The sequence below is a fragment of the Humulus lupulus genome, chromosome 8 (genome assembly GCF_963169125.1).
Source record: "Humulus lupulus chromosome 8, drHumLupu1.1, whole genome shotgun sequence".
Taxonomy (NCBI): domain Eukaryota; kingdom Viridiplantae; phylum Streptophyta; class Magnoliopsida; order Rosales; family Cannabaceae; genus Humulus; species Humulus lupulus.
The window spans coordinates 14,786,518-14,800,436 of record NC_084800.1 but is presented as its reverse complement, the minus strand read 5'-3'; the positions used below and the strand labels follow the sequence as shown (position 1 = coordinate 14,800,436).

The 13,919-nt window shown below is 35.1% G+C and overlaps 1 protein-coding gene across 1 annotated transcript; it reads left to right on the top strand.

The window, feature by feature from the left end:
* Positions 1 to 394: 394 nt before the first annotated feature.
* Positions 395 to 13,568, top strand: LOC133794719 (sister chromatid cohesion protein PDS5 homolog A). The gene is made up of 34 exons (XM_062232098.1): positions 395 to 698; positions 1,566 to 1,769; positions 1,891 to 2,072; positions 2,521 to 2,647; positions 2,807 to 3,025; positions 3,375 to 3,591; positions 3,667 to 3,812; positions 3,918 to 4,072; positions 4,361 to 4,510; positions 4,625 to 4,673; positions 4,758 to 4,949; positions 5,588 to 5,770; positions 6,201 to 6,355; positions 6,448 to 6,574; positions 6,702 to 6,851; positions 6,945 to 7,004; positions 7,170 to 7,306; positions 7,416 to 7,533; positions 7,675 to 7,809; positions 7,897 to 8,093; positions 8,307 to 8,463; positions 8,651 to 8,797; positions 9,057 to 9,137; positions 9,270 to 9,707; positions 9,786 to 9,929; positions 10,007 to 10,102; positions 10,817 to 10,896; positions 10,976 to 11,027; positions 11,154 to 11,240; positions 11,349 to 11,386; positions 11,565 to 11,624; positions 11,713 to 11,867; positions 12,039 to 12,844; positions 12,954 to 13,568. The coding sequence occupies exons 1-34, from the start codon at positions 606 to 608 to the stop codon at positions 13,002 to 13,004; spliced, it is 5,388 nt and encodes a 1,795-aa protein (XP_062088082.1). The 5' UTR covers positions 395 to 605; the 3' UTR covers positions 13,005 to 13,568.
* Positions 13,569 to 13,919: the final 351 nt, after the last annotated feature.

Genomic DNA, 13,919 nt, shown 5'->3' with positions numbered 1-13,919 from the left:
TGGTAAAATATAAAAAAATATAAAACTTAGAGGTAAAATAGAAAAATATGTGTTTTGAAAAAGTATTTTAAATGATGAAATAGAGCAACGAATAAGAATGTCCTAAGAGTGTTCTAAGATGACGCAAATTTTTCTGTCAAATTTAAAAATTGATCAAATCACAAGCCTGAAAATAAAAAAGATTCAATATAAGGAAATTTTTTCATAGTGATACCGCGATGTATAGTCCTTTTTTAAATAAAATTTATGAAAGGGTGTACAAGCGGAATTGTTTTGAATGTAAACGGGCACAATTGAAAATAAAGTAAAAGACAAGGACAAAAGTGCAAAAATCCGGAATAAGACTAAGAAACTCGGGTTTATACTCATGAAGTGAGTAGCACATTGGTGCAAATTTCGCTTCATTTGGTTTTGTTGTTCGAAAAAGCCCCTTCGCCAAAGACAGAAACTCATAGAGAAGAAAAGAAAAGAAAACAGAGAGAGAGAAAAAAAACCCATCTCTTCTCCCTCGCGAGTCGTGACCTTCAAACTCCTCAACCCTTGTGGACCAGATGAGAGAGCTGTAACGCTCTGAAACGGCACCGTCTTTTAGCTCTACGAAGGAAATGGCTCAGAAGCTCGAGCAGCAGCTCAAGGAGTTGGGATCCAAACTCGAGACCCTTCCGCCTACCAAAGACGCTCTCGTCAAGCTCTTAAAGGTTCGCATTTTTTTTTATTAATTTGAACATTTGCTTCCTTTTCACGCTTTTCAGCGATTAAATTTGAAAATTTGTTCTTCTTGGGTGAGAATTCATGCCCTCATGCGGTAGTTATTTCAGTTATTTTTTTTTTAACTGTTTGGTTCCTCTGAAAACTTATTGGAAGCAAATTAAGTGTTTGCAAGTTACGTTTCTTTGCTGCGGTTTCTTCTATATTTATTTTGTTTTTTTTAATATTAGTGAAATAGTGTAATTTTCAGCTCTATTGAGTAACAGAAGTAGTTGAATTAGGGTTTAGTCAGGGAAAGTTTTTGTTTTTATAGTGTTAAAGAGTGAAATTTCTTAAGATTTAAGTTTTGAATTCAGTTTAATTTTGTGAGGTTAGGGCGGGAGTGTTTCGCGAGTTTAGGGATTTGAATTTTGTGAAATTGGATGTTTGGTTTCAAAATTTATTCGAACTAGGATTATATATTTGGTACTTTCCAGAATGCCAATTTCGCATGTTTAATTTTTCTCTTTAAAAATAAAATAAAATTGAATCACGTCTATACGTGAATACCAAAGTTTTATGCTTTTAGATTAGAATTTGTAAGTTCTGTTGATGAAATTGTGGTTTGTATTACACTAGTTAAAATTTTCAGGAAAATATTCTTATTTCATATCCAGAGGTTCACATAAATGAAGAGTTTAAGCCAGAAAATTGTGATATTGATTTTCTTTGATTAATATTTTTTAAGGGGAGTTCTTGGAATTTCTTACAATTGTAAGAAACACTGTAAAAATTAATTGGTGTCATGTTACATACAGCAAAAATGCTTAAACTTGCGAGACATAAAATTTTCCCTTTTATTTTATTTTTGACTGCAGCAAGCTGCAACATGCCTGTCTGAGTTGGATCAATCACCATCGGCATCTGTCTTAGAGTCGATGCAGCCTTTCATAAATGAAGTTGTTAAACCAGAGTTGCTTAAGCATCAAGATAGGGATGTCAAGCTTTTAGTTGCAACAAGCATATGTGAGATAACACGAATTACAGCACCTGAAGCTCCTTACAGCGACGATGTTCTAAAGGTGCTTGTTTCCTTGACAAAAATTCAACTAGCTAATGGACATTGATCGTGCATTTTAGTGACTCATTATGATACCTATGGTTTTTGAAATTTCGCCTATTGTAAGCTGGATCCTTTTGCAGGATATCTTTCAATTGATTGTTGGCACTTTTGGTGGATTACGCGACACAAATGGTCCATCATTTGGTAGAAGGGTTGTCATTTTGGAGACTCTTGCAAAATATAGATCTTGTGTTGTAATGTTGGATCTTGAATGTGATGATTTGGTGAATGAAATGTTCAGTACATTTTTGGCTGTTGCCAGGTTTGTTTTATTGCAATAATTTTTTGTCTCAATAGTTATTTGAAACTTATTACTGCAAAAATTTCTGTTTTACATCTAATCTTATTAGTGTTTCTGTGTGATATATTATAGAAGTCCATTGTTTATTCTTTTGATACTTTCCCCCTCCCCTTTTCTGAATCAAGTTTAATAAGTTGTTCTTATTTATTTATAAGTAGAAATGTGACAAGAATACTACTTTAGAATGACCAAAGTAAAACCACATAATAGAAGTCAATTAAGAAAATAGGAACTGTTTAAATGACTGCTTTTGTGTTACCCTTTAATGGGATAAACTTTGATGGCTTTATTCAATTGATTAATTGTAACACAATTTTGACTTTTCCCTCGATTTTAATAATTGCTTTGAATAAAAGCTTTTCATTATGTCCCCTTCTTTATTAGTTTTTTCGTCTTCTTGTATATGCAGTGATGATCATCCAGACAGTGTTATTTCATCAATGCAGACAATCATGGTTGTTTTATTAGAGGAGAGTGAGGATGTTCGAGATGATCTTTTATTTATTATATTGTCTGTGTTGGGCCGTGGTAAAACTGTGAGCATGTCTTCTCTACTCTGGACATATTTTGTTAAATAATTTATGTATGATTAACATGCTACTGCTGCTGATACGGTGTATAGCCATTTACTGAGGTTTTCCTGCCTTTTTTTCTCTTTTCCTTTTTCAATTAACTTGGTAAACTTTCAAATCCAGGATGTTAGTATGGCTGCAAGGAAGCTTGCTATGAGTGTTATAGAAAAATGTGCAGGAAAACTTGAAGCTGGAATCAAGCAATTCCTTATATCATCAATGTCGGGAGATAGCAAATCAGTGAAGTATCAGATTGATCACCATGAAGTGATTTATGATGTATACCGTTGTGCACCCCAGATTTTAACTGGAGTTGCCCCATACCTAACTGGAGAACTACTGGTAAGTATCAATCCAGTGGCTTAAATTTCTTTCTTCTTTTTTGTACGCATGGTATCTTATGATTTGTTTATGTACATAAAGTTACTTGTGTTGATTATTGTAGGAATTTTGTTCAATTATAGTTTCTTATATTCTATATGTCCGAAGAATGTGTTCAATTAAAGTTCTCATATTTTGAATGGGTTTATATGTCAGTAGAAAGCGAATTACCTTGTTTCATCTTCGAGCTAACATTGCTCTTGGGATGGTTTATATGGTGTCTTAATGATTCAGGAAACATGATCATATTTTTTTTAAATTTGTGAAATTTTGGCCTATAGTTCTCAGTGAATTTTTTCGAAATTTGCAGACTGACCAGCTAGATACTCGCCTAAAGGCGGTTGGTTTGGTTGGAGATCTATTTGCACTACCTAGCTCTGTTACCTCTGAGGCTTTTCAGCCAATCTTTGCTGAGTTTTTGAAGAGGTTGACTGACAGAAATGTTACAGTGAGAATGTCTGTGGTTGAACATGTGAAGAGTTGTCTTCTGTCAAATACTTCCAGGACTGAAACTCCCGAAATTATTTGTAAGTGCATTGAATTGGTGTAAAATTTATTTGTGTTCTTCCATTCTGATGTAGTCTTGGGTTATTATTTCCTAGCTGCCCTCTGTGACCGACTCTTGGACTTTGATGAAAATGTAAGAAAGCAAGTTGTTGCCGTTATTTGTGATGTAGCCTGCCACGCTTTAAGTTCCATTCCACTTGAAACAGTGAAACTTGTTGCTGAGCGTCTTCGAGACAAATCTGTAAATAAGCTTTTCCCTTTTCATCTTTACTTGTTATTATCTGAATTTGAAACCCATCTTCTGATGGCTATTCATATTTACTTATCCCCCCTCCTTACTCTACAGTTGATTGTTAAAAAATATACACTAGAGAGGTTAGCCGAGATTTACAGGGTCTGTTGCGTGACAAGTGTTGAATCTGCTGATGGCTCAATCAAGTCTGATGAGTTTGATTGGATTCCTGGAAAGATTTTAAGATGTTTCTATGACAAAGATTTCAGGTAAAGCCAAAAGTTTCACAGTTTACAGGATCAAAATTACTCAACTCTTTACTTTACTCTTTTTTTTGAAATATTTTTTTGTGATACATAAATATCAACAACGAAAGCTAGATGTTTATCCATTGTATTTTTTTTTTAAATACAACTGTGCAATTTGCTCTGAAACATTTAGTGATCTTTGGTTAAAATAAATCTTCAAAAGTAATCAATGAAGTCTTTTCCTTTTACTTTGCAGTTTCTAATTTCTGAATTATTAGAATTCATTTCTTTTAATAATTGAAACTGCAGATCTGATACAATTGAGTCTGTTATTTGTGAATCGCTGTTCCCAACTGAGTTTTCAATCAAAGATAAAGTTCGACATTGGGCAAGAGTCTTTGCAGGATTTGATAAAGTCGAGGTGAAGGCTCTTGAGAAGACAATGGAGCAGAAGCAAAGGTAGTGCAAATTCTAGTTTCACCTGGCTGCAATTTGGATGAACCTCTCAGACTTTCAGTTTGGTCTTTGATGAATTATAAACTAATTTTCAGGGGGTTTCTTCTTGGATTGCAGGTTACAGCAAGAGATGCAGAGGTATCTGTCTCTCAGGCAGATGTATCAGGTTTGCAAAATTTTAAAATCAGAAAAATATGGACTAATAGCAGAAATGAAATGAAAAAAAGGATTTAATAACAATCAAATGCAGGATGGTGATGGTCCTGAGATCCAAAAAAAAGTTCTGTTTTGCTTCCGTGTAATGTCACGCTCGTTTGCTGATCCTGCCAAGGCTGAAGAGAATTTTCAGATTCTTGATCAGTTGAAAGATGCTAACATCTGGAAGATCCTTACTAGTCTTGTTGATCCGAATACTAGCTTCCATCAAGCTTGTACTTACCGGGTGAGAATGATCTATTGATGATGCAAATTTTTAAGAGTACATTACATTCAGGTAGCAAATGGTGTTGCCTTCAATGTGAGGTCCTTGACGATGGGATTAAGAATGATGTTGATGTATTATTTTAGATTTCAGAATTGCATACTTGTCAAAAAATAAAATCTTTTACCAAAATCCAAAAATTACTCCACTCCTTCCTCCCCATTGACTCCTTTTCACCGCTGTATCATCAGTTATCTGTTTTTTTTATTCAAATGTTGTCATGCAAAAGTTGCTACCTCTGTCGTGAACATCCTTTTCCCTGAAATCACTCAATAACCACTACAATTCAAAACAATTCCCTTAGCTTTTATATTTGTCTCTAACCTCTGAAAACTGGAATTTTGATGATTTACTTGAACAGTGAACTCTTTCTACTTTTATCAATATTGAGACTGGGGTACCAATTCCTACAGTCTATTTTTAAATTTCATAATATTGGAATTTGATTTATAATTTCAAGCAGTTCCACATTTTCCAAAATTGAAGGGAGTGCCAAGTCCTTATCAATCTCTTGGACGTGTTCTGCTTTTCTTTGTAAGATAAAATAAAGAAACCCATATGTTGTGTCTATTAATTAAATTGTTTATATTTATTTTCAGGAGGATTTACTTAGGATTCTTGGGGAGAAGCATCGGTTATATGATTTCCTTAGCACTCTTTCCGTGAAGAGTTCTTATCTACTTTTCAACAAGGAACACGTGAAGGAACTTCTTCTGGAGGTCGCTGCTCAAAAATTGGCTGGCAATTCACTATATACATCATCGTGTATGAATATACTGGTGGTAAGAGCATATGGTTCATGCATTTTGAGTTTTTTTCCCTTTGGAAATATTCACAATACTTTATTGTAGTATTTCAGTATCAATCTCTTGCATTTCTTCCCTTTGCTTGAATTCAGTTTGTTTTTCTCGTATGTTAGTTGTGTACTTGTCTTTTTCCCCAATATGTTTTCTCTATGTGAAATGTTTCCTCAGTCCACTGATCAGCAGCTAATGTGTCATTTTCTTTTTGTGATTGTTATCCTATGTTGGTTGTAAACCTTATGCATGTTGTTAGTTAAAATATATTTAAACTGTGGAATATGGAATTTTATTTTCTTTGTTTTCCGTATTTGTATTAATGCCCATAGAGCTTTTTGGCAGTTATGACTGTAAAGTTTAAGTTTTACATTTGGTTCTCAAGTGTTACAAAATTTTGTATGCTATTTTTCAGATTCTTGCACGCTTCAGCCCAATGCTACTTAGTGGGGCAGAAGAAGAACTAATATGCTTTCTTAAGGATGGTGATGAAATTATAAAAGAAGGTGTTTTGCATGTCTTAGCGAAGGCTGGTGGTATCATTCGTGAACAACTAGCTGTATCAACAAGGTGCAATTTGAAAGGATGTCTTGCATGCCCTTGCATTTGATTTTTTTTTTACTAACATAGTACAGTGCTTATATGTTGCTGTTTACTTGCAGTTCCATAGATCTTTTGTTGGAGAGGCTATGTTTAGAGGGGAGTCGAAGGCAGGCAAAGTATGCTGTACATGCCCTTGCAGCGATTACAAAGGATGATGGACTTAAGTCACTTTCTGTTCTTTACAAGGTGTAATTTTGATTTATTATGATTATTTTTTTGCATCCATCATTATATATCACTTCCACTTGGTTTAACTTTCTTTATCCATGATTAGTATTAACATTTGCAAGACATGGTGTTTTTCGATGTGCAGAGGCTTGTGGATATGCTGGAGGAGAAGACGCATTTGCCTGCTGTACTACAATCCCTGGGTTGCATAGCTCAGACTGCGATGCCTGTATTTGAAACCAGAGAGAGTGAAATTGAAGAATTTATAATAAACAAGATTTTGAAATGCAATAATGTACGAGTGCTTAAATTGATTGGACCTACTATATCTCTATGTATGTTGTTCTTATGATTAAATCTCATGCATTTTCTTGCTGCATTCTTGCAGAAGACAGAAGGCGGAACAGAGACATCTTGGGATGAGAGAAGCGAACTTTGTTTGTTAAAGGTTGAACATTTGGCTATTTTATTTGTTTGGACAGAAAAAAGGCTGTGTTAACATGATCTAGAATATGTTGTGCTACTGTGACCGTCTGTTGTGAGGTTATCTTTTTATGAAGTATCTAATCAATTGTATTACACCTTAGTATTTTTTACCTCATTTTGGCTACAGATATTTGGTATTAAAACACTGGTCAAAAGCTACTTGCCTGTCAAAGATGCAAATGTTCGTCCTGGTATTGATGGTCTTCTAGAAATTCTGAGGAATATACTTACATTTGGAGAAATGTCAAAAGACATAGAGTCAAGGTAGTTTTATAACTAAATCTCCTCTTTTGTTTTTAGGCCCGATAATTTTCTTCCAAATTATCACATGACATGAAGCTTAAAAGTCTAATATGCATGTTTGTGTGTACAGCTCAGTGGACAAGGCCCATTTTCGGCTTGCATCTGCAAAGGCTATTCTTCGTCTGTCGAAGTTCTGGGATCATAAAATACCTCTTGATGTGTTTCACTTAACATTGAGGATATCTGAGGTGTGGCCCCTTAAGATTTTTCTATTACTGTGATTTAGATGTCATTTTATGATTTAGATAGCTACTTTAATGTCATTTTCTTGTGTTTACAAATAACAAGCTGGTCATAGGTTACTTATCTGTTTTACTTTGGGTTCCTAGATTAATTTCCCTGAAGCTAAGAGCCTGTTTTTAAGCAAAGTTCATCAGTACATAAAGGATCGGATTTTGGATGGAAAATATGCCTGTGCCTTTTTGTTTAATATTTTTGGATCCAAGCCATCAGAGTTCCAGGAGGTATTTGGTCTATTCTTGCTTGGTTTAAAGTAAATTATCCATGCAAGTGCCTTTATGGTTGAGTTTTGTTCCTGATTGAATATGCAGGAGAAGCAGAACCTGGCAGACATTATCCAAATGTATCACCAAACGAAGGCACGGCAACTTTCTATCCAAAGCGATGCAAATTCCTTGGCCGCTTATCCCGAATACATTCTCCCATACTTGGTTCATGTTCTTGCTCATCATTCATGTCCTAATATTGATGAATGCAAGGATGTGAAGGCTTATGAAGTAATATACAGGTATATCATTTTCAAATTTATTTATTCATTTATGATACCATCTCATTATGTAGTTTACATATAATGCATGTTGAATATTTACTAGTTGAGACTTGACAGAACTGATATATGTGTTAAAGTATCTATTATCCAACGTATAATAACATGGCTTAGCTTCTCCTAAGCAATCTTTCAACATATGTTAGAAATTTTGGTTCTTTCTGTAATTTTCAGGCAGTTGTACTTGATTCTTTCTATGCTGGTGCATAGAGATGAAGATGTTAAATCAGAAGCGAGTAACAACATGTTGAAAGAAACCATTTTTGCAATAATCTCTATATTTCAAAGTATCAATCAATCTGAAGATATAGTTGATGCAGAAAAGTCGAAGGTTGGTAATAGATATCTCATATCCATATTCATATTAAATTCTAAGTTACTATAAGCACGATCAATTAAATTGCCACCACCCAACCATCAAAGGAGTGGAAAGAGGAGAGAATTTAAAATTGTAGAATAGATTGCAAAACTGTGAGCTTACACGTCAAAAATTGATTCTTTTTATTTTATTTTATCAGAATTCACATGCTATTTGTGACCTGGGATTGTCAATTACCAAGCGCTTAGCCCCAAAGGATTATGATGCCCAAGGCCTGACGGCATCTGCCCCCCTGCCTCCAATGATGTACAAACCATATGAAAAGAAAGAAGGGGATGATTCTGTGGTTAGTTATATTGTAACTATATATAGTTTTCTGTACTATATCTAATGTTTGGTAGATTGAGACAATTCATATTATACATGTGCTCTGATTCCTCCCACATAGCCGTGGTTAATGGAAATCTTTTGATCCATACTTGGTGGGCTTAGGTATTGCAGTACATGTACACCTCTTCACTACTTTTCACTATTTATCTATGAATTTTCTCATGTGCTTTATAATAAAATCAGACCAGGATTAATGATTTGCATGTGTATGATAGGCTAGTGAAGGGAAAACGTGGCTGGCTGATGAAAGTTCCTTGAAGCACTTTGAATCGCTTAAGCTGGAAACCAGTGAAACAGTATGCTACGCTTACAACATTTCAAGCTTGTTATTAATATTTTGTTTATGATTTCTTGCAGTGGTGACTAACTTGTGATGTATTTTTCTTCAATTCCCTTCTTTTATTTATTATTCTTGTTTTTTGCTATAGCTTGTTTCAGAAACTGCTGAAGATGAGATTCTTAAAGAAGGTGAAGGAGATGGAAATGAAGTACCTTTGGGGAAAATAATTAAACACTTAAGGTCTAAGGGTGCCAAGGGCAAAAAGTCTAAAAGGGACAATTCTACATTGGCTGTATCAGGGATTGCTGAAAATGATGTTGATGTCTTGAAAATGGTTAGGGAAATAAACTTGGATAACTTGGGAAAATCTAATAAATTTGAATCAAGCAATGGTCATGAACATTCTCCTAGTAAGAAATCAACTCCTGATTTGAAGCATAAACAAAATGAAAAAAGAAAAGCTAGTGATGAGACACCAGTTCCAGTTCCGAAACGAAGAAGGTCATCATCAGGGCAAAGTGCTTTCAGATCACAAAGCAGTACTTCAAAGGTCTCGTCAACAGATACTGGGGATGATTTGCTTAAAGTAAGAGTTTATTCATTTCAATATATTGATATGGAACCTGAGACTCCTTTTGATTCAAAACACAAAATGTGCATGCAGAGAAAATTGGCTAGAAACAATAAGTCAGATATGTTAACACCACGCTTTCAAAAGAATGTCTCTTCATCAAAACGTAAAGGGAAAGGTTTGGACTGGAGTCGGAATGATGAGACCAATGAAGTTGGGGAAGCTAGTGACCGTGAGGTAGGCTGCCTAACTATTAATTCTTCTTTTATGTTGTTAATTGTAGATAACAATTACTCTTTCTATGTCTCTTGCAGATGGCAACGGGCAGGATTGACACAAATAGCGATGCCCAGTTTTCTTCAGGATCTGTCAAGAAGCGGAAGCGAAAAAGTGTCGCAGTTTTGGCAAAGGTATACCTCATTCATACCAACATCAATTAATTCTCGTTAATATACATTTGGTATGCCATTTTTGAAGCTGCCTTCTTAACATGACACATTATCATGTAATTAATAAAATTCTGATGTCATGGTGGTGTGCTGATTGCTAATGGTTGTGTTAGTAATATATATCTATATGCAACTTATGAAACTACTCACAATATGCTGATTCTAATTGGGACCTTGCAGTATGCCCTCAAGTCATGTATTATTATTATTCATTTTAAGACAAACATCAATATCTTAATGTTAATAAAAGCTAATTACTTTTTAGTCTTCTGGATTAACTATATATTTGGAGAATTGACAGGTTTATACCATCCGATTTGTAAACAGTAACGAAATCTCTTATCATATCTCTATTTCAACTTCATTTCCCCCCAGTTTTAGCATTCTTAGCTACATATTGTGTGGGAATCATTATGGATAGTTGGTTCCTGTGCACTTGCTAGAGAACCCCTCCCTCTCTCTTTTTCTGTTGGTGTTTCTAATTCATTTTAGCATCTTGAAAAGTGTATATATATAAACCACGGTCTAGCAAGTCTATAATTACTAGCGGGAATGACTTAGGTGTAGATGTGTATGTGCTTTACACATATGCTGTGTTCATTTCTTGAGTAAATCTTCTCATGTCAAGTTTGATTCTAAAACTATGTTATTCCTCGACATAATTTTTTTTTCAAGTGCAAATTCAAAGAAGGTGGAAAGGATATTGAAGACTTGATTGGCTGCAGAATAAAAGTCTGGTGGCCTATGGATAAGCAGTAAGTTCTCTCTTGATAAACAAAAGAAAAATGAAGCATCCACATTATTTTTAATAATTATTTACCGTTAAACTTGCAGATTTTATGAAGGCACAGTGAAGTCATTTGATACTATGAAAAAGAAACATGTGGTAAGCTGCACGTTCTTGCTTCCCACCTTTTTGATAAGAATACTCGATAGAATGTGAGGATCTTTTTCTTTCTTTCATTTTTCATGAGTTTTCTAATTTTTCTTGTCTTTTGATGTAACATGGAAGATATTATATGATGATGGAGATGTAGAAGTGCTTCGCCTGGAAAAGGAACGCTGGGAGCTTGTTGACAGTGGCCGCAAGCCTACAAAGGTCTAAGATTATGATCGTCACTTTCCTGACTTGTTCTTTTATTTTCTTTAGTAGTAGAAATAGAAATCGTGACATTATCCTGACACTGGTACTTTTCATAATCTACAGAAATTGAATTCATCAAAAGCTTCCCCTTCAAAAGATATGTAAGTTTTATTTCTATTGCATGAGTTATTCACTCTCTTCTGTATATGTGTTGAAGATATTTTGTAACGGTTTTCTGGTGCAGTATTGATAATATCCATTTGCTCTGATAGACACAGAAAGTATGGGTGACAGTCGTTTCTTAAATGTCATCTTATTTATCACTTCAATGTCTTGCAGATCGCATGGTAAGACTAAGAATGTTGATGATCTACGCCAGAAGAAGAAAACGATCAAACCGTGAGTAGATATTGGGCTCTTGTGTGGTTCTATACTTTTGATTCACATAGTTTGTATTTATAGCATGGATGATTTTTCATTTTTATAGAGCTAAGGGGAAAAGAACACCAAAAAAAGTTTTGAAGCATGGAGGAAAGGGTGTGTCAAAAGGTAATCATTATGAAACTGAAGACAAAGAGAGTTCAGATGTGTCAAATCTTGAACCGAGCAGGACATCTGAAGTCGAAGATGAAATGAACTCAGGTACAAGTGTCTCGTCAGTTACAATTGTGTATTTGATCATGTGTGATCTGTTAAAAACTTCATATCATGGTGTGATGTGAAAACTTGATGAACTGGAGAATTTTATTTTAAGTTCTATTTTCTCTTTCCTTTTTCTGGTTCTATTTTTCATCATTTCTTTGCTCTTTCCAGGTGGTTCTGAAGGGGAGCATGATGAAAAAATGGATGAAAACATGTCTGATGAGAGAGAATCCGACAATGAAGTGAAGCCAGTGTCCAAAAGAAAACAGTTAATAGGCAAGAAGAGGAGCCCAATTGTTGAGGAGTCTGATGAAGAGAAACCTGGAGAAAGGGTTGCTGAAGATATGGACATGAGCCAGAATAGTGATGAAGAGAAGCAACATTCAGAAGATGACCATGAAGATGAATCAAGTGATGCCTTAGGGGAGCAGCAGGCTAAAGAGGAGGAGAAAACAGATTCTGAAGATGATCAAGGAAATCAGGCTAAAGATGAAGAGAAAACAGATTCTGAAGATAATCAAGAACATCAGGTTAAAGATGATGAAAAAACAGATTCTGAAGGTGATCAAGTAGAGCAGGCTATAGAGGAAGATAAAACAGATTCAGAAGATAATCAAGACGAGCAGGCTAAAGAGGAAGACAAAACAGATTCGGAAGATAATCAAGAAGAGCAGGCTAAAGAGGAAGACAAAACAGATTCGGAAGATAATCAAGAAGAGCAGGTTAGGGACGAAGAGAAAACAGATTCAGAAGATAATCAAGAAGAGCAGGCTAAAGAGGAAGAGAGAACAGATTCTGAGGAAGAGAGAACAAATTCCGAAGATAATCAGCAAGAGAACGAGGAAGAGAAATCCGGTTCCGAAGATAATGAAGAAACGAATGATGTTGGGACTAGTCCCTTAAAGTCAAAGATACCTGATAAAGAGCCTCCAAATTCGCTTGCTGGTGATGATGAACTTTCAGATGATGAACCTCTGGTAAATCTCCCCTCTGGTGTTGAACACATATATTTATTTCTGCACCACTGATCTCACTGCTGTCTTCATATTTTTTGGGTGACATTCTACTGATCTTCTCCTAATGCAGAGCAACTGGAAGAATCGGGTGGCAAAGAAAGGTTCAAACCGAGTCCGGTAAGCAGTTCTTAAAGCAGATTTTAATGCCTCTCGAGTTCCCGTTTTGGCTTGGAGAGTTTTGAAAAAGGCGAATGGAGTAGAAGTATCCAAGCACACGCAAATAAATGTAGCAAGCAGTCGCCGGCAGCCCCATATGTAGATTGTAAAAATAACAGTTTAGACAGTCTCCCACGTTTAGGTAGGTTAGTGCGTGTAACAATGTTGGGACATGATTAGGTGGTAGAGATATAGGTTTGACATATGATTGGTGGGGACGTTGTGAATCTTTCTTCCTCGCCATAATTGATAAAATCCATCGCCTACATGTACATACAGTTTATACGTGGGGAAAGTTAGTTGTATGTTATTCATGATTGGATTCTAACATCCATCCATCGAAGTGGTACTTTTGCCTACTTTGGTTTATTGGTTGAGGTTGTTATGCATTTTTTTTCTTGGGGCAGTGTAGAAGAATCAAATATTGAAGACCCCAAGTATTTTCATGTGGAATTCTATATTATCTGTGAACCCGTCATTTGGTAAACTCCTTTTTAACGCCTTTAATCCAAATATTACAAGTTTATTATGTTCTGTTGACAGAAGAGAAAAATTCAAAAACCATTTGATACATTGGACGACGTCTTCAAATTCCCTGAAAAACTATGTCTAGGAAAGAAAGATTGAAATCTACGTTGTTCAAAATCGAAAATTTGGTTTTTGACTGACGAAACAAGAATTAGAAATTGAGCAACTTTCTTCTAAACAAATATATTTATTGAGTTTTTGGCAGAGGTTAACAATGCACTGATTAAAATTAAAATGCTTCGTTCAACGTTGTTTCTTTCGAAAAAGACTTCGTTCAACGTTCAATAGTATATATTATTCTTGAGTCAACAACACTTGGTTCAAAAAGCCTGACTTGTTAACTCTAAAAATC

Coding starts and splice junctions, on each gene's coding strand:
- LOC133794719 (XM_062232098.1), top strand. CDS start 606: ATGGCTCAGAAGCTCGAGCAGCAGCTCAAGGAGTTGGGATCCAAACTC. Junction 7,810..7,896: donor AGCCATCAGAGTTCCAGGAG/GTATTTGGTCTA, acceptor TTGAATATGCAG/GAGAAGCAGAACCTGGCAGA. Junction 8,464..8,650: donor TTGATGCAGAAAAGTCGAAG/GTTGGTAATAGA, acceptor TTATTTTATCAG/AATTCACATGCTATTTGTGA.